This window comes from Rhopalosiphum maidis, chromosome 4, assembly GCF_003676215.2.
Source record: "Rhopalosiphum maidis isolate BTI-1 chromosome 4, ASM367621v3, whole genome shotgun sequence".
In the NCBI taxonomy this organism is placed as follows: domain Eukaryota; kingdom Metazoa; phylum Arthropoda; class Insecta; order Hemiptera; family Aphididae; genus Rhopalosiphum; species Rhopalosiphum maidis.
In genome coordinates this window covers 12,791,327-12,813,176 of record NC_040880.1, presented here as the reverse complement: position 1 = coordinate 12,813,176, position 21,850 = coordinate 12,791,327, and the positions used below count along the sequence as shown (strand labels likewise).

Sequence of the window (21,850 nt, the reverse complement as noted above, 5' to 3'; positions counted from 1 at the left end):
TGAACTTAGTGGTCTATAGAGGCTGTATTTTCATTAATTTCCAAAAGACTTCACTATATAACATTAACAATAACAGTTATTGTTTATATTTTTATTTACAGTTATCTAAATAAACTTTTAGTGAAATCCTATTATATGTGCTATTACTGAATAGTTTCTTCAATAAGTCAATCATGCCCACTTATTTATCCTTCCATCTATTTTGCTTGTAAAAATAATTATACAAATTGTACAAATTAAAAAATACATATGATAAAATTAACTTATACGAATTTCTGTAGTTCAGTTTTTTGTACTTAACATGTAGCATATATATTTATAAAAATTCTAATGACCACCAAATAATAACAAGTAATTAACAACAACAATAAATTTTTAATTTACAGAAACTTTAATATTACAAAGTTTCACGAGGAAAAAATAAAAATAAAATAGAATTATATAAATGTGGTTCCAATTTGGCTATGGTTCTAAAAAATAATTTGTTAAAAGGAAATTTCACTTCATTTTTATTTTGACCAATTCGGTTTTCTTTTCTCAACAAATGAGAGTAAACCTTCTTTGCAATCATTTAGTTTTAAATTATCTAGCATAATTTGTTCTCCATTTCTGTAAATAATTTTTAAGTATAATTTTAGATAAACACATCTCAGTAATTATTTTTATAATGTTTTTAATTATAAAAAATACATAATTACTCATAAGCCAATTTAATATTTTCATCAATTTGTTTGTAAAAAAACGTCTTCCCCAAAGAAATTACTGAACGGCTTTTTTGACCAATTAATGTTGTCAACTTAATAATTTCATTATCTAAAAGTAATAATAGTAATATTAATGAGTATACCAGTCACATCTTAAGTATTTTTTAAATAATTAACCTAATTCTTCTGGTTCAACAACCTTACTAACAAGACCAGTTCTAAGAGCTTCTTCAGCGTTGATTGATGTACCAGTGAATAACATATAAGCAGCAGTTTTTTTTGACACAACTCTACTCAATGGAATTCCTGGAGTAGAACAAAACAAACCAAGGTTTACACTAAAAGTAAAATATTTTAAATTATTTATTTTTTTAATTATTTTTTACATATTATATTGTGTTACATAGTATTAATGCTATTATATTAGACTGTGGTAGATAAAAATATAAAATTTAATATATTCCGTACCCAGGAGTTGAAAAAGAACTACGGTTTGAACAAATTGCCATATCTGAAGCTGCTACTAATTGACAACCTGATGCAGCAGCTACACCATCAACACATGCTATTATAGGTATAGGACATTCTATCATTGTATTCATAAGTTTCGTAGCTAATGAGAATATAATTTTTTGGTTTTCTGGTATACTCTATAATATTAAACAAATAATTTATTGATCATTGATAAAATATGATAAACTAACTGTATTTAGAATTTTATATATTTCTGACAAAAGAAATTTTCCAAAAGTAACTTTTTCATTTTATTCTATTAACAAGTTGTTAGTATTAGATTAAAACAAATAACATTAATTCGGTTTTTATTTTAAGTTTTTTAACCTAAGCCTTAAATGTATATATATATTTTTTAAATACATTATCTACATTTAAGCTAAAACTTAACAAGGACAAAACAATTATTGAGAATCAAATCAACAAAAATTCAACTAGTTCAGCTATTTAACACAAACTAATAAAAATCCATTATATAAAACAAAATTGTTTGCAATAGAAGAAAATGTATAACTATAAATTTTCCATACTTATATTATATTTAATTGAAATTCATTATAATTATCATGCCATTAAACAAAGTAATTTTATTTTATATAAATAAACGTGTTTCAACGATTTGTTAGTTTTGTTTAACTCTAACACTATCATAAACATTGATTATAGATTGATTTTTATGTTAACATCAATGTATAATTGATAAAAGTACCTGCATGGATTAATGAATACATTTTTTATAAATAGGTTTAATGATTTTGCAGAAATGTAAACTTCTGTGTAGGGAAATAGGTATTTAATTTGCAAAAACATCAATTGGTTTATAGTAAGTAGCTTATAAGAGATATTATGCAGATTGCAAGGAGTAGAACAAACATTATCTTAGAGAAACAAATATACAAGAAAATCGAAAATTATACGATGAAATAAGACTGTGATTGGTTACTACAAATTTAAGTTATCAAACTTATCATGCAATTGGCAAAATGTTTAGTTATCAACTTTTTTTTAATCAAACTAAAATGGAAATTTAATAAATTATATATAATTTATTAACATCATAATATAACCGTATATAGCTAAGAAATGTGATTAACAACCAAAGGTGATGAAGCTAATTTTTAAAAAAGTAAAAGAAATGTTCTTAGAAAATGTATGATACTATGTTAAACATAAACATTAGATATGAATGGAAAGCTAATTTCAAATATTGAAAAGTATCAATGCATCAAGCATTCAAAAATAACACTAAGCCTGTATAAAAAAAAAAGATTAAAAATTAAAATTAATTTAGTAAAATAAAGAGTATATTATAACTTACAAGCTCGTTGAGGTTATGCCCAGCAGAAAAAACTGGTCCATTTCCACATAGTACTATACTTTTTAATGATAAATCATCCCCCGCAATTTTTATTTCTTCAATTAAACGTTGAAGTGCAATAATAGATAGAGTATTTCTATAATCAACAATAAAAAATAATTATGCTTAAAATATAAAATATTTCATTTCTGTGATACTTAATTAGGATAATACTATAAGAAAAAAAAAATTTTGTGAGAAAAATTAATGAAGGCAAATTTTGTAAGAAATATTCTTCCTACTGCCTAACTAACCTTAATATACATAATATATATATATATATATTTCACTTATTAGTGTCAATAACATTTATTAAGTCTACAATGTGTAAACCTGAAAATAAACCATATTCAGTAATTAAGCCAGGAAAAGGTTTTGAGTGTTGTTTACTGATCTAAATGTGATGCCTTCAACATTGAAATATCTATTCCTCATACAGCTATCAAGCAAAAAAAACAGATTCAATGTCCGGGTTAATTTGCCCGAGGATTATTATAGAATATCTTTATTCATTCTATTTGTAGATCATTTTTTAAATCAATTTGATCGATTTTTATCTCATAGATCTATAATTGAAAAATTTTATTTTATTTTATTTTAACATCATCCAATAGTACACATAATGAAGAAAAAATTAAGCAGCTAGTTGAAACGTATCAAGGCGATTTAGACTGTAGTATGTTAACCAGCCGTGAGAAAAATAAAAAATACGTAAATATTGAATGAGATTTAATAGAAAATGTTTATTTTGCTGTAAGTAAAAAGTAAGGAAATTACCCAGTGGCGACAAAGATATACTTATGTAGTAATAATTAATTAAAATTATAGCTAATAAATTTACTTACCTAGTTTTAGGATCTGAAAGAGTTATTCGGTATGAATTAACTGACTTGATAGTTGTTATAATATTTTCAGAGGCTAATGAAGACTTATGTCTATATAGTCCACTAAAGAATGATTTCAACATTTTTTTTTTTAGTATGGTTATTTGTAAATTAACTTTGATATTTCTGAAATATAAATAATTATTATTATTATTATTATTATTATTATTATCATATATTTATGAATTTATGATATGATAGTAATATCTGGTTTTTTGTAAGGTAAATATCTAGTCTACTTAAAGATAAATAATATACATCAACATGCTCAAAATGAAAAATCTTACAATAAATAATAATAATATTAATAATAGTTGACCTATAGTAACTACTTACTTATTGTAAAACAAGTAAAACTTAGTTATCTCTGTTTGAAATAGTCAATAACTTTAATAACTTTACCTATATTACAAGTAGATAGTACTAATATTTTAATTATTTTAAAATCATATATTAATTTTTCTATCAGCTATGCAACATAAAATATACTTCTTAATTTTTTCATTAAATCAGCTGTGCTACAAACAGTACAAACTACATAAATTACAGATGATATGATACATAACACATATTATAAAAAATGAATTATAAATATTTGTTAGATATACATTGTACTGTGAGACAGTGGCATAACAAGATGGGAAAGGGCCCCGGGGCAGTAACTAAATTAGGTTCCTTAATTCTATCGATAAGAAAAATCACATTATACGTTATATTGTTGTATACTCTAGGTATACTCTATAAAACTATTAATGAAAATAATCAACAGATAATTAATTGATATTCAAAATAAAAAGGAAATCCATTTAATAACTAAAAAATTTTTTAAATATTATCATTTTTTCATTATTAATTTATTAATTCTATCTAATCAAATTTACAATCTTTTATGAGCTTTTATTTATTTTAGCTTATTTACCATCGATTGTTCTTATTGTTCTTTTTGTTACAGATTAAATAAAAAAAAACTTATGAACCAAAAAAAAAATATTAGCAAAGTGATCTATCACTTAATTTTAATCCAATTTTGAAGCTGCCTTGTTTTCAACTGCAATCAATGATAGATATTTAAGTAGATATTGTCCGGTACTATTTCTAAAATAATTTTTGATTATTTTTAATTTGCTGAAGTGAAGGATCTCTCAGCTTTTGCAGAAGTTATAGAAATGGTATAAAATAGTAAAATTGTCATGAACACTTCTGTTATATCACTTAGGTATATCACATTCCATCGCTCTTCACTCCAAATTTGGTTATAATATCCTTGCATAACTAGTAAACAGTAAACACTGCACATTTCAATTAATTCAGGTGAAATGAGATGGTAAACATTGAGAAACTGTAGCAAACAATTTGGTCCTATTACATCCGAATACTTGCTATGAAACTGATCACATTTTTGCAACCGAGTTTTTCGTCAATGCTACGTAATTTTTTTAGAGTTCAAAAATAAAATATTTTGCTGAATTTATTCATATCAATCATATGCGTATTTAATTCAGTGATAATTATAATTAATTATGTCCAATATATTATTAAAAATGTTTATTTTAAAATCTCTTTTCTGTTATCAAATCGGCGCAATTAGAAGCGACAGAAGCTAATTAGTCAAAATGTTTTTTAATTTTACTTTGCCGTTTTACTTGAAAATGAAAATTAATATCACATTTTCTTGCAGTTTCTGTGGCTTAAGGTTTTATTGTAAAATGATTTAGTCTCTTTTAAAGCGTTACTTGCTGGAACAAATGCACTTTACCATCCCATGCAAATTTTTCGATTTTTTTTTTTTATATTCTTATAATAACTATTTAAAAACAATGGTTCAATCAGAATTTGTCGGTTGGATTTAGTTTCGAAGTTATGGCATTTGGAAGTTAGTAATTTTGCGTTATTTATACATACGCGCTCACTCTAGTTTACTGCGCCTATTACGAATATTGATGTTCTTTTTTTTTGGTAACTTATGAAATTCAACGAGTTAAGAATGGTGATGCAATCAGAATTTATTGGTCAGAAGAATAGTCTTAACTTAATTAAGTTATACACTTAAATTTCATTATGAAATATGAATAATATAAGTATTTATTTTAGTGACTCCCTTCGCCTACCGGCTCCGGTCGCCCAACTCGAGGTCCTCCGGACCTCTCGTTAGATAGGAACTCTACCCCCAAACCCCCGGGACTAAAATAGTCAACCTGATGGGAGGGGGAGTGGAAGGGACAACATACCTGCCCTTCAGGCACCAAGTGACCTGATAAGATAACCTAACTAAAACAAGTATAGTAGCTACCTTTGCCTATAGACTCCGATCACCAAACTTAAGGGACCTCCTTTTACCTACCGGGTACGGACGCCAGACTAGGTGGTCAATTAAAAAGTAACATAAGTGTATAGTGGCTTTGGTCGCACAAGGCACAACTCGAGGTCCTCTGGACCTCTCATAACATTGCCATTTAAATTAGTACAAGTTGTCACTTCCTTCGTCTACATAAGTATAAATAGCTAACTTGGTGTATCCAAATACTCACATTATACATAATAATAATTTAATTAGAATAATCATTTAATTATAATTACGATTTTAGACCTATATGTTTTCAACAATATAATATAATTATTTAAATTGAAAACGTGTAGAATTGTATTCAAATATTTAATATATATATAAAAACAATTGAGGCAATAAATTAAAATTTAATAATGATTATTAATTTTATTATTTCTATTAATTATTATATAATTTATTTAATCTTGAGCAAAATGTAACAAATATGTGGTAACTAATGAATATACCATTGTTTAATACTGCATATTATTAACACAAATACATTATAACGTTTATAATATATTAATTTTATTAGTTGAGTGTTGGATAACTATACACCCCACAGAAGCCTAATTAATTTACATAAATATAATATAAATTTTACCACAGAAAAATGTTACATATTATTTAATGTATTTGTCTATTGTCTGCACTTATTGTCTATATTTTAATACTATGAGTGAAATATACAATACTTGAAATTACCAAATTTAAGAATTTATCTCCTCCCATGATGTTAAATGTTGTAAAAAGAAAAATATCCCAATGTTCACAGCAGTATCAATGGTTTAATAACATTTGCATTAATTGGTGTACAAAAACATAAACTATTATTGTCATACATATGTATTATAGCAGTGAGAGCAGATTTTTTTTAAATATTTATTTTATCATTAATTAAGTACAGGTCAATCTTTTATTTAATATAAATTATATAAAATACACTGTATACGTTTCTCAAACGTACATTTGAATGTAATAAATGTTAAATTAAATGTTTTTAATTCGTCAATTCATCTACAGAAAACATCATGTATTATTAAATATACACTCAAATACATGAATACAGTACTGTGAGACATAGACATCGTTGAGAAATACTTTTATTATATACAGCACAACCCGTTAAAGCTACCGAGAACAACAAAACAATATAAATACGATAAAATACAATTTATGGAATCAAACAAACAGTATTGTACATCCATAAATATTAAATGTGCTTCGAATCAAACATCAGTGCTCTACGTAATATAATATAGTAAATATGTGTAAATTTAATAAAAAAAAAAATAGAATAAATATCTATAAAATATACGTACGGCTTTCATTACGCGAATATGAAAAGAACGGGTTGGAAAAACTCTGGAAAACTTTTAAAATCCTGTAAAAAGTGGAAAATCTTCTAAAAATCACGTCAGTAGAAATAATAATATAACAATAATAATTATCAATATAATCGACCGCAGTACCGCACAATTATAGACCATAGAGTAATATAACTCTATGAAATAGAGCTTTTTCCTATGCGACCGCTGCGATCCTGGTTATAGTGAATGTGACTATTATTAACGTTTTATTAGAAGAAGAAGAAGAAAAAGAAGAAGAAAGAGAAGATATATGTTATACTCTATAATAAGGAGGGTCTTCTATTTTCATGTAGGTATATCGTGTATTCATGTGATATTATTTTTATTCTAATTCTATATCATTCAATTATAATCAGAATATTAAGTTTAGTATTCAAATAGGTACATAATTACCATTGATTAAATCAATTTAATCAACGTTAATACATATATAGTTTTAATAAAAAATATTATTATTTTTTTAATGGATTTACCTACGGTTGTTTCAAATTCCCTTAATTATTCACTCTCAATTTTTCTTAATATTACAATGTACAGTGGATGCCGCTTAAAAGACTCACTTTGGGACCAGCACAATGTGAGTCTTATATAACCGAATGAATCTTATAGATGAAGTGAGAGAAAAAAAATTTTAATTACATATTTATGAATTTTATTTTACTACATATTTTGCTTTAATTTTAATCTACTTTATAATATATATTACATATACCATGCAGGTATATGACTATGACATACCTATTACATACGATAATTGCAAAAAATGTGAAATGCGATAAAATTTGTTGTTGTTTTTTTTAACAAAATTCTATATTTATCCATATGTTACAATATAGAACAATACGCTTAAGTAATAACATAACAAATAAAATAAAATAATTAAATAAAATAAAACAGGCAGAAGAGATAGAGGGAAGAGGCCTCCTATTGAAGGTACTTCGACTTGTTATAAAATTTGTTCTACATACAGCATACACACATAATAAAGCATAAGCATGAATCAAAACCCAAATAACCAAAAATATGCAAATTTGAAAGTCAATTTATCTCTAAATTTTAACCAAAAATGTTTATTTTTACGAAATTTGAGAATTATAACCGAATTTTTTATAATGTATATACTTTGGACCGTTCCAGACGATTTTGCGTCTAATAAGTGATTGAACCTTATATTCGTGAGTCCACTGTAATATATATACTCAATAAACTAATTAAATTTTTTTAAGCAATATTTTATATTTTTGTTAGCTTTATTCATTTCATTTCTAAATAACGATTGCCGTCTACATAGATTACTCCTTAAGTAGAGCACACACAGTTAATATGCTGAGTGTGAGGAATGGCGAGCGAGGTTGACTATATTGACTTTAGGACTAAGGTTTTCCGGCACGCGTCAGGATTTATAATAATGATCAATGCGTTTAGTCATATTTGCCAGTGGCTTTTAGAAAAAAAATGATTATATATTGTAGGCTAAAAAGAGTGAGTGGAGTAAAAAGTTTCCAAAGTGGCTTATTACAAAAAACAAAATAGATAGGTATATAAATCAGTAAAAATGTTGTCAAAGTATAGCTTTAAGAAAAAAAAAAGAAAAAACATCAAACAGGACGACACAGTAAACGGTGAGTGGGCGGGGGGATACGAGATGGCGTAGTCGATGAAAGATATCGCGAGTTTAAGGCCTGCACCGGTGACTAGTCACCCCTGCAACATTCTCGTGACTGGTCCTGCGAGCAAATGACGAGTATCGTGGACTCGGCTGCCTCGGTCACGTGGAAGCGACGGCTGACGGCGATTATGGAGCTATGACACCGGAGATGACGATTTTGGCAACGAGCGGCGGTGACCGAAATACGAGACAAACTTATAAATCGGTGCTACGAAACCGGCGGTCGTATCGGTGACGAGACTTGGCCGGCGGGATTGCCCCGCAGGACAAAAAAGATAGTTAGCAGCACTGCAGCAGTTTTGGTACTCTCCGTGGATTTCCTTTTATCCAATGATGGCCGCCGCAGTGTGGTTCATTGTAGTTTTTTCTTATTTTATCATTTAATTGTTTTAGAATATTTTAATTATTACTTGTAATGTAACCATTACTGTTGAGATACCAGACCGTATTTTTAATAAATAAATAAATAAATATAGTTCGATATATATGTTATGAATACATTTTTTGTTGTGCTTGGTCAAAAAAATTGACAATTATTCCACACAAGATTTTCTATGCGTTTTTTTTACAATCCAAAAATACAGTCAGAATTATTTTCATATTGTATAAATTAATTTTACAATATCATTTTGTAATTTTTTAATAATATATGAAGTAAAAACCAATATGAAATAAGTTAACAAAAACATTTATTCAGTATAGGTAATCATAAACATTATAAATATAAACATAAACAAATATAAACAAACAAACATGAACATAAACAAACATAAATATATTATTATATATATAATATTTATAAGTATTACAGCGACCGAAACTGCTTAAACTATGCGCAGCAGCACATACGTCTCATAAACTTTTTGGTTCCACTCCATAAAGATTTACCTTTACGGTGTGTCGTATCACTTTGCTCTTCTTGTCCATCGGCTACTATTGAATATAAATTTGGCATTGAGAATGGGGTACGGCGTAGACATTTGATTTCTTTTAGTTTTGATAACTGTTCAGACTTTAATGATGAAAAAATGTTGGGCATAGACTTACATTTGATCAAGTTCATGCCGTCCGTGATTGTTTTTGGCTGATCCGACTCATTCGATAGAATAGTTGTAACGATCACGTCCTTCAACAAACTGCTAGAATTTTCCGTAATAGATATATTCGGCATGGAAATTGCGTTGCGGCGTAGGTAATTCAAATTGTTTATTCCTGATAGGTGCAGGTTAGACTCCGATGAGATGTTAGGTAAACTTCCAAAGTTAATTTTATTCATTGTGACCACAAAATGTTAATATAATTTTAGATAGATACAAGATAGAAAAATAAAAAAATGAAAATAAACTAAGATGATGATTCAAAAATATTCGATTTGGCAGGTTAGTAGTTATCCAGCACACTTCTGAATTGGTAATGAGACATAATTTATAAATGTTTGTATTTCATACTCATGAAATAAACAATAAAGCTAATATTTTCCTTGACGACAGCAATTTTATTATTTTTGATAAAAAATGGCCAGTATAAAAAAATACGAAAAATAGCATCATAATAGTATAACATATATTATTACTTTGTGTTCATTTTTCTCATAAAAATCATTTTATAATATATATGATTCATTTATAGTTTTTGGAGTATGTTTTAAGACTATATTTTTATTAAATATATATAAACAGTGGCGGACTGGGAGAAAAAAATAGCCCAGGAGGCCAGGAAAATTATAATTTTAGAGACCCTCAGTATACTACGGCCTTATATATATGTATAATATATATTTGTAAGCACAATTTAGCTTTTAAATTTTTAAGTATTTTAATAAATTGATATAAAACAAAATAAAATAACTATTGTATATTTGTATATTATACTCTAGTAATTGTTGTGTATATATAATTTAAATTACAATCAATTTGATTTTAATGAGAAAGTTTATTATTTGCATTGTACTTTTAGCCTTTGGGTGTTTTATTTTTAACTATAATATTTTACTTTTTTCGATTGAACTATACGTGAAAACATTTTAAACACTAATAATACCAAAATTAACTTAACAATCTAACTTCTATATATTATTATATAAGTTCAGTACAATATCACTGCAATAGGCACCAAAATCAGTTACGTACAAATATTATGCACGCTCGTAGATTTGTACGTTATCGAAATTCGCGGTCAGCGTCAAGTCGATCATATAACACATGAATAATTACGAATGTTGAAGACGTTTGTGGGTATCCTGGTATCCAGTCCCGGATTCAGTTTGGTTGATCACGGTGTAGTAGGTATAAGGTACCGGTTGATGAGAACTCAGCGCTTTGACGTACCTAATCCAGCTATACCCGCCGGAGTTTACGACAAATAGTATCCGGGAACGATGTACATGAATTATATCTCCGAAGACTTCGAGGAGTCTTTCACAGTCATCTTTGGCCATCTTTGTGCCGAATGGAATCTATGAAACGACCGGAACCCCCAAACAATACGGTAATAAGTTTACGGACATAAAATTGCCGGGCAGAATTCCTGCTTTACCTTTCTGACGCCCTGACGGGGAACTATAATACATTATAACCAGTACCGAAGAAATGCTCCGTTCTGCAGCATTAATTGATACCGTGATTATGGTATGAGCATGAAGCCGTCGGGGACTATTCTATATATTTGGCGAACGGCTCGAGAACAGCAATATAAAAGTGACAGGATTAGTTTGTGCACTACCGAATAACTGTGTGTAAAATTTGAAATTAATTATAAAACGTTACTATTTTTAAGATATCTACATATTATTTAATAAAACGTATACAATGTCATTTTTTACGTTTACAGTGGCGATTCACTTTATACTCATGTAGGTATAATGTGTTCGGGATTATTGGATTTCTATGTTTCTAATAAATAGAAAACATTAGGGAAGTAAAAAAATCGTTGAAATATTAATCTCACTTTATGTATCAAGACTATAAGCTGATTTTAATTTTTACATAACTTTGTCAAAGTTGTAGAAGATTGTTAGAAAGGCGCCATAATGGTTTATAAAATATATTATTGAAAAAAGTCGTAAAAAAAAATATCTTTGTTCAAAAATGTTGTTAAATTAACAATAATTAAGTATAGAAACGAAATGAATATTTATTAACCGATTTTTCATTATTTTGATTAACATGACAACGAGTTTACCCGTGGTCCTCGAGGATGGCTGGACGGTCCGAAAGAAAGTACAACAGGCATACATTATAAGAATTTTTTATAGAATTTAATTTGAAATTTTAAAAATAGTGGTATGAATGTGAAAAGTTTGTGGCGAGTCGTGAGATATTACCTATATAATAATCAAATGTATTCCATTATAATTGTACAAATGTGCAATGTTATACAAAGCATACAGTTTGGAACTATCACTTTAATTGTTTCGTTAATGTAGAACGAATATTAATATAGTTGCTTATTTAAAATTAATAAATTAATATGAACACTTCAAAGTTCAAAGTTATAGAGGTTTTATTTCAAAAATCAATGATATGTGAAGAGCTAGTATATACCTATTAAATTAATTATTCTACATTTTCAAATCTAGATACATGATTGATAAAATATAGATCAATCACTGCTTAACGTGACAAAATAATATGTTGAAAATCATACAAATATTCAATCGTTTTAAGAATAGCATACATGTTAAATTATAATTTAATTTATTTGATGAAATACTTTTTGCAAATATTGTATACAGACTAATCAATAGGTGATTTTAGCACTATCTATATAACTACAAAACAATTCAATTTTTAATTACTGTTTTATTTAAATATTGCATATACACTGTACATGATGACTTTGTGACGGATGGTACAATGGGCTATCACTGGGCACTAATCTAATCACTTCAATCAAACAGAGATTCATTAACTCCCTTTTAAACTCTAATTATAAGCAAATTGTTTAGTTTCTCTTGATATGTATTATGTGGTAGTTTGAAGCCTGATACTTACACAATGATCATTGTATATATACAATATGGTACCTATAGGTACCATTTTTATTTACATTACTTCTAGACAAAAAATTTTAACCTGCGTTAATTTATTTCAAATTATTATAAAATTGCAGTGTAATGCACGTGAACTCTATCTAAAACCAAATTTATTTATATGCAGTGGCGTTCAAACCCCCCCCCCCCCTGAAATGTATGGTTGGTACTTGGTACTAACATTGATTTTGATTGTATATATACAATTAATTATAATTAATTGGAATTTAAGAATGGAACATTTTTTTTAACCCTTCTTGAAATTAATTTCTTTATACGCCACTGTTTATACGTAATTTCAAAGATGTAATTTATGTAACATTGAGACAAGTGTGGGAAGACACAAAATATTTGGTTGTACTGGTTGTAAGCTTGTAGTCGTCATATTGGGTGTAAAACAGAGAATTTTTTATAATGTAGTATATGTACCTATATTATATGAAATTAACTATAACAATATATTAATAAAAAATACAAGGGCGGATCCAGGGGGCGCACTGGGGGCAAGTGTCACTCCTGTTGGAAAAAATAATATTAAAAAACATAAATTTTTATCAATTTTTTTTTTGTGGGGGCTATATTTATATTATAATATTTTTTTCTATATAGTGCCCCGACTAATTAATTTATGCTGGATTAACGTGTAGGCCAAGTAGGCCTGGGCCTAGGGGCGCCTTAATTTTAAATCATATAAAGGGCACTGTCTATTGTCTATGACAGTATGACGTCCAGTACAAGTGGCAAAAATACGAAATTGACGTGATAGTTCTGACTAGAGTAAATAGTAATTATATTTTAAATATGAGTATTGTAGTAATTCAATTTTAAATATTATGCCATTCTTATACTAAAATATGTATTTATAAAAATAAAAATATCATAATAAGCATAGATAGTAAATCAAAGAAATAATAAATTTACCATTATTTTAATTAATATTTAATATTACAATAGTTACAATAATTTATAATTTTTAATTAAAACACAAATAGGCAGCATGTTATATCTGCTCCACAAATCATTATTCCCTCAAAAATGTGGGTAATTATCAACAATTATATTATTGAAAATAGATTCAATTCATCTAAGTTATTCATTATTTAATTTTAATTGATATATTATATTTTTATAGCTTTGCAAGCATTGTGCATCGTATTCTGAGTTTTAAAATTCTAAGCATCTAATTACAATTGTTTTTCTGAATTTTATATAATTTTTAATTTAACTAAATCATGTTAAAAAATAAATTTTTCAAACAAGTTGTAAAAGAAGTTTTTTATAAGTTTATTAGGATAAAATGTCCTTATTACTTGTTGATAAACAAGTGTTTAATGTTTTTTAAGGACGCCATGTTATACGGACCTAGGTGCGCAAATTTCTTTATCCGGCACTGACCCCGACCGTAAATACATGCTGGATCTGCCCTTGCTATGGTATATTATTTTATTGTGTTTAAAAGATTAATTGTGCAGTACACATTTCTGTATGGATTTACTGATATACCACAAAGAATAAGAAAAATTAAAAGTAAGGCACCCCCCAACGGCCCCAACCAAGTCTCTGGAGTCGCCCCTAAGTCACATTACATTTGTTTAACTTGTGTATTATAATTATGATAATTCGATAATTTATATTTAAAATGTAGTGTATTATAATAATACATAATAAACAGTAAATTGTCTAGTGATTTTAATAAAATAACAAATAATGCGGGTAAACTTGATATTTTTTTATACGTGCACCGCAGCAGTGCAACGGTTTCCACTACCATGGAACCGATATCGTCCATAGAGGCATAATAATAATAATAATATGTAATAATACAAACTCGTGCGGATCAGCGGTGGCAGCAAGACGCCGAGACCACACACGTGGTCACCTCTCTACCCGTCTCGCCAACACCTCCACTACACCACCGCAGTACCACGCCAACAAGCCGCTTGCCAGTTGCCAGTAGTTGCCGGCCCGCCATTATCGTCTACTCCTTTTAATATTATATTCTCACTTGGCGCGTATTCCAAACATTGTTTTATTTTGTAATATCATTATATTATTTTACGTGCTTGTCATCGTCCGTCAGTCGGTCGCGACGACTGCCGGAAGAGTAGTCGTTCTGGAATCTCTTGTAATCGGCGCTCATGCGGAGATGACGGTTATCGAATAATAAATCATGACCGTGATCGTGATGAAATTCGCCGCGCGTCATCATTACCGTCGTTTGAAAACGTTAAGATTTTGACGGCGCGCGTCGTCCGTTATTGTTTTTACTCGTCTAGAAAAATCGGACATAATGCAGTTGTAGCGGCAGAAAACGCGTTGCGCTTAATAGTGGCTCTATCTCATTTCAAATGCACCCGTTCCATTCTCACGTGTCATTATTGTTGTATCCGGACGACAACCACGTCGAGACGCTATGAAACGCGACCGTGTGCGGAGTGCTGCCGTCGCTACCGTGTTTCTCCAACTGTTGCTACTTTTAAGTACGCCACAGGTGTTGGGCTTGTCGAAATCAAAAAACAAGTTGCAATATTGCGAGAGACCGCATTCACGATGTGTGGACATGAACCACCCGGTATCATGTTTGGGGGTGAAATTGCCCTATACGTCTACTTCTATAGATCTCGTTCCAGACGCCGAAACCCTGGAAGAAGCTCAGGTGCATAAAAAATTATTTATAAAATTACATCATTTGATATCTATCTGTAGTGCATGGGGTCAATCTATTGGACAATTGGAGGGATCGAGTTAATCAAGATTGGTTTTGTAAAAAAAATTTAGATCATTGATACAAAAAAGTCATTATCCATCCATACCTATATGGCAGGAATGAACAACTGACAGCCTACTGGCCGGATTACCATTTTTATCTAGCTCATGCTATATTTTAAAATTAATTTTTAAATTTAAATGTTATCTGTATTTTATTTTATTATGTTTTTAACATTAAAATATGATAAATATAGATAGGTATGTAAATATAAATTAATAAATATAAAAAGTAAATTTTAAATTTTATTGACCTTTATTTAACTTTCTATATTCTCTGGCCATTGGCTCGCTAGATTTTAGTTCTAAAAATTAGCTCTTTAGTAACTTTAAGTTGCTCATCTCTGTTAGATGGTATTAATGATTACAATTATTGGGTATATGATAGAAAAATTTCAGGTATCTACTGAAAAGTTGTAATATTTGACCACACACTATGGATACTATCAATGTGGTGTTATACCCGTTCCATTATTATTTTTTTACATCACTACTATTATTTATAGGAACGATTGCATTATTGGCAAGGACTCAAAAAAGTTCCAAAATGTTGGGCTGCTATCCAACCACTGTTATGTGCACTATATATGCCCAATTGTGAAAATAATAGTTTACACTTACCTCCTCAGGTAAAATATATGAATTATTTACTACCTGTGGCTGTTAATGTTTGAAGTATATTTTGTCAACAACGCACAATTTGTTGTTAATACATATTGTTTACAGATATAATATGTCTATTTCAAACTTCACATGATTAATACCGATGTTATTTAATACAGGAAATGTGTAAACTTATTGAAAATCATTGTCAAATTCTCAAAATTGAAAATTCGTGGCCAGCAGAATTTAATTGTGAAAATGACACCCTCTACCCTGCAAAATTATGCAAGGTAAACCATTTGATTTTCATTATTTATACTCACTCAAGTAAACAACCCTCTAAACAACTTTATTATAATGTATTATTTGTGTATTCTTCCTAAAATTATATATTCTTATTTACTCCAATATCTAATCCCTGATTTTTTTCTAGTGTTTTACTAATAATTTTTCTAAATTACATAATACTGTTACTAGAGGAGATAAGCATTTTGTAGAATCACATTTTTGTGAAGGAAGATTTTTGGGGGAAAGGGTGAGTTCTGACCTTTTCATCTTCATCGTGGTACTCTGAATTTTTTTGAGGTTTACCTAATTAATAGTTCTTGTAATTAGGGAAGAGAGCTGTAATATTTTTTCAAAACTAAAATTTAAACGTTTAAAAAGTATATATATATATATATATTTATATTTTTTTTTAATACTGTAATAGGTCCATTGTATTTATGTTTAAATCAGTTTTTTAGTCAACATATTTTATATAGTCATTTTAAGTAATTTTTAAAATTTATAATCCCATCAGATTTAATTCATTGTTATTAAAAAAAAAACAAATTTGACTACATTTTTCTATACATAAAAAAATTACAGAATAAATAAAGTATAAGGTATCTATTACCTTAACTGAGAGAGTTGCTATGAATGCAATAAATTAAAATATTATTCATACAATTTTAAGTTGGTTATTACTTATTTCTAAACAACAGATTTTTTTTTTACTAGTTTTTGATAACTGCTTATAGAATATTAATTAATTACTAACATTGAAATTTGTAGAATGATTTGCGAGAGTTGAAGTTCAATTCAACAGCTGGTCGTTGTGAATCTCCACTTGTACAAACGTATAGACCTGAAGCATATCATTATCCTAATTTTGAAGGTTGTGATCTTCAATGTTATGATCCTTTGTTTTCCATGGATGAACACCGACAAATACATAATCTTATTGCATGGACTGCTACAATAGCTGGACTTTGTAATATATTTGCTATTGTAAGTAAACAGTTCTTTGATATTTTATAATTTTATTAACTGTTCAATTTTATTTTTAGCTTACATTCATGATCGAATGGCAATCATTAAATCGATATCCTAATATTGTAATACTCTACATAAATGTATGTTTTTTATTCATATGTTTTGGATGGTTATCACAATTTTGGTCTGGCACAAGGGACGATATTGTCTGTAGAAAAAATGGTGCTAGAAAAACATCTGAACCTAGGTAGGCTATTTAACTTTAAACTCAACATTCATACAATGTATTTTAAAATGTTTATATTTTTCTTTTATTAGTGATGAAGATCTTTCATGTGTTATAAACTTTGTTTTCTCCTACTATTTTTTAATTGCTGCATTTATTTGGTTTGTTATTTTTACATATTCCCTTCACACAACATTTCAATCCTTCGGTAAGTTAAAATACACACACACACACACACATATATATATATATATTTCATAAATATTTTGTTTTACAATATATTTATTTTTTATTTTTAGGAAAAATCCAAGAAAAGGTTGATAAAAAAGGTGGTTACTTTCATTTATTGGCATGGTCTATACCATTAGTATTTTGTGTTGTTGTAATGGTGCTTGGAGAGATTGATGGAGATAGTGTAACTGGCACGTGTTTTGTCGGAGTCAATAATAAAATATATAGTATTATATTTGTAGTAATACCAGTTTTAATATCTGTTCTGATTGGATTATTTTATTTGGTTCGAGTATTGTTTGGACTCTTGGCTTTAAAAAAAGAAAGCACTCAAGTAATTTCAAAACAAGCCAAGTCTAAAATTCATTCAGCAGCCATTAAAGTCATTATGTTTATGATATTGATTGTTGTTTTCGTTTCATCAATGTTTATGTGTTATATTTACGAATACAACAATGATCATTTATGGAAAGATAGTCTTAGAAAATATATTGTGTAAGTATCATTATAGTGGTTATGAATTGGTTGAATAAATAAATTATATATTATAAATGTAATATTTATATTTCTCAGTGTGTTTATAGTATCCATATTTTTTTTTCAGGTGCAAACTTGGTATTATACCTGATACAGATGTAGGAAATTGTCGTATTGAATTTAGACCAAGTGTATCTAGAAAACAACTTTATATATTAGTGTTATTTGGAAATGCAGTATTAATGTCATTTTGGGTGTGGACTAATCAAATTGGCAATGCTTGGTGCGAGTGTTTGATTCGTTGGTGTGTAATTGTATTGTTATTAATTATTCAATTTTAATTAATTTGATTTTTAGGTTAAAGAAATTGCGAGGTCATGAACAGAAAAACCAAGACTCTTCTAAGTATAATAAACATAAGTTGATTGCTAGCGCTTTTGCTAAAAGACATCAACTTAATAGTAACGATTTTACTGTTACATTTTCAAAAGAAGATCCGTTTGGTAAATTATTCATAAATGGTTTAAACAATTTCAATTTAATCTTAAAAATTAAATTACAATTTAAAGTATTTTTTTTTTACGTAATTATCGAGCTAAATAATATTGTACTAAAAAATAATAAAAAAAAAGTATTTTTTCAATATTATTAAAATTTATATTAATATCTACTATTATCTTGAATTCGTTATTCAAATATAAAAATGAATAACTTTAAAGTCTTATTTTATTTATACTTAATAAATAAGTGTTGAGGCGTACATTTGTTTAAACTTAATTTAATTTTAAAATGACTAGGTATATTGAACTATCGTTGTTAGTAAAATAAATAAACTTATTGAGTTAATTGGGACCTTATAAGCAAAATATTTTAAACCAGCATAAGATAAAACTGATAAATTGTTAATTAAAATTACCTAAAATGCATCGTGAATTAATATGAAATGTAAAATTAGGATTTATACAACCATCTATGGAGAGAAAGTCTTTGTATGAAAAAACTTCAGAATCTTATAATACCTAATTTATAAACATTGATGTATAATATTAAAAATGTAAACATAAAATTACTGATACTAATAGATTAAATGGTATTTATAGTTAAAACTTTTTATAATTTTCAGGTTTGGTATTTGGTTTAAACAGTAACCTAACAGATAACATAAGCTCTACTTGGGCTGCTGCATTACCCAAATTTATAAGAAGACGTGGAGCATTAACTGGCGAAGAACAACTATCAATATCATCTTCATATATGCAGTCAGACTCAGAGATTAGTTATAGTATGTGTAGAGTTTCTGTGGAATCTCGTAGTCATTCATTGGATTCTACCATATCAGTAAAAGCATTTGAAATGACTCGTAAAGTACGTCGATTTTCCAAACATGTTAAGAAAAAGCATAAAAGAAGTAATAAATTAGTATGTAAACTACCATCATCTCAGAAAGGAAGTATCACTTCGCAAGATATAAATCGACAAGTAAGATATAAGTATACATTATTTTATTTTAGGTACTTCTAATTTATTGTTATAACCTAGATAATTAATATCAAAATTTACAATAATAATAATAATAATGATAAGCATGACTAGGTATTAAGTATTATTATTGGTATATTTTATACTATTTCTGCTACTTAAAAAAATATTTTTTAAGAATTCTTACGGATTTCCAAAATAACTAGCCACCATTAAATTATTACTAAATTTTTTATTAATTTGTTTTTTGTTCTTTTTATTTATGATTTATTACTAGAAAGTATTTTATTTTTTTAAATAAAATTTAATTACTTTTTGGTATTTTTAGTTGACTTTGACATTTCCCGAATTTCAAAATGATTATTCACAGCCTGATGTAGAGTCACAAACAACTGCTGTTCCTAATTTAGAAAGAAGAGCGGCTTCAGCTGGTATTGATGAGAGTCTTAAAGAGCAAATGAAAACACTGAAGACCCTTTCAATATCATCCTTAAGTATGGTTAACACAAAACTGTTACAGATGAGTTTTAAGGGTTTAACCAGTAGCAATCAATCAGAGCAGTTTATACTAGAAGATTTCAAAAAATATGACCGAAAAGGGATGTACAAATCAGTAGCTATCTTCGATACAGACTCAAGCACTGATATGGATGAAGAAAAAAAATCTTCCAATAACTCTGATACAGATTAGAATTACAGATATTATTTTATTAGTTAAGTTAGGAATAACAAAAGTTCCTAAAAGTTTGGGAGATTTGCTCAACATTCAAAAACCAAATGCTTTTACAATTATTTTATATTCCAACTGAGTTACATTTTTTGTTATAAAAAGATACATTTTGTATAAAAATATTACTTACTATTATTATGGTCTCCTGAACCTATGTGATTAAAAGATTGACTTATATTTTTTATCTTATAAATTTCAAAAATTAGAATAAATGTATTAAAATCTATTTTAAGTGTACTGTGACAACAATACTGAAATAAATATTTTTAGTTTTATAATATTGATTTTAATTTTGGATAAAAAATTATATGATTGAATAAACATTCAAATTAATTTTTAAGAATATTTCAATTCAATATATGCTTTATTTATTTCTGTTCGACTCACATAACAGTAAATGTGTGTTGAATCAAACTAACTTAATACTGGGTGATTATTTATTAAACACTTAATTAAAAAATCTATTTATAAAAATTTTTTGTTACATTTTTCCAATCAAAAAACTTTATTACAGTAGATGCCACTTATAAGGCTCACTTTGGGACCATCACAAAGTGAATCTTATAAGCTAAGTAGGAAAAAAAAATTTTAATTACATATTTATGAATTGTATTTTTTCTACATATTTTGCTTTAATTTTGATCTACTTTAATATATATAAAATACCTATTATATATGATAATTGCGAAAAATGTGAAAAGCAATAAAATTTGTTGTACATTCACACTTTATAAAGCATGAATCAAAACCAGAAATAACCCAAAAAATATGTAATTTTTGAAAACCAATTTATTTATAAATTTTAACCAACAATATTTATTTTTATCATTTTTTTTTACGAAATTTGAGTCTTATAACCAAATTTTTTATAATGTATTTGGATACGTCTGGACCTTCCAGAAGATTTTGAGTCTAATAAGCAACTGAATCTTATAACCGTGAGTCTTATAATTGGTGTCCACCATATTTCTATCGTTATAATTTTTAAGTTTTAAACTCTTTTTAACAATAACATAAATGTCATGAATTGTTAATTTCATATTCAAAGCAGAATATTTTTCAGCGTATTTTGATACATAAAAATGGAAATTGGTGAGTGGTTTATGAGTTTAAACTTATAAGTTATGAACAATTAAAGCTTAGATAAGGGGAGTAATAACTAATAGATCAACATTTTACGAAGTATCCCGTACCACTACTGCATTCAAACATTGAATACTTATAATTA

The 21,850-nt window shown here is 27.6% G+C and overlaps 2 protein-coding genes across 3 annotated transcripts; one reads left to right on the top strand and one right to left on the bottom strand.

Moving 5' to 3' along the window:
* Positions 1–76: 76 nt before the first annotated feature.
* LOC113547790 (enoyl-CoA hydratase domain-containing protein 3, mitochondrial) lies at positions 77–3,902 on the bottom strand. The gene is made up of 7 exons (XM_026948290.1): positions 3,795–3,902; positions 3,420–3,584; positions 2,536–2,671; positions 1,173–1,354; positions 882–1,042; positions 699–813; positions 77–609 (listed from the first exon to the last, which is right to left on the bottom strand). Exons 2-7 carry the CDS (start codon positions 3,539–3,541, stop codon positions 510–512), a joined length of 816 nt encoding a protein of 271 aa, XP_026804091.1. The 5' UTR covers positions 3,542–3,584; positions 3,795–3,902; the 3' UTR covers positions 77–509.
* Positions 3,903–14,782: 10,880 nt separating this feature from the next.
* LOC113549467 (protein smoothened) lies at positions 14,783–20,851 on the top strand. 2 transcript variants are annotated; one of them, XM_026950786.1, is made up of 11 exons: positions 14,783–15,509; positions 16,126–16,248; positions 16,402–16,512; positions 17,279–17,494; positions 17,554–17,726; positions 17,798–17,913; positions 18,005–18,431; positions 18,541–18,696; positions 18,771–18,916; positions 19,537–19,892; positions 20,221–20,851. In XM_026950786.1, exons 1-11 carry the CDS (start codon positions 15,267–15,269, stop codon positions 20,581–20,583), a joined length of 2,430 nt encoding a protein of 809 aa, XP_026806587.1. In that variant the 5' UTR covers positions 14,783–15,266; the 3' UTR covers positions 20,584–20,851. The 2 variants fall into 2 exon arrangements, with proteins under 2 accessions (XP_026806587.1, XP_026806586.1); XM_026950785.1 differs by having other exon boundaries at positions 14,784–15,509; positions 18,541–18,717; positions 20,221–20,850.
* The last annotated feature ends 999 nt before the right edge of the window (positions 20,852–21,850 follow it).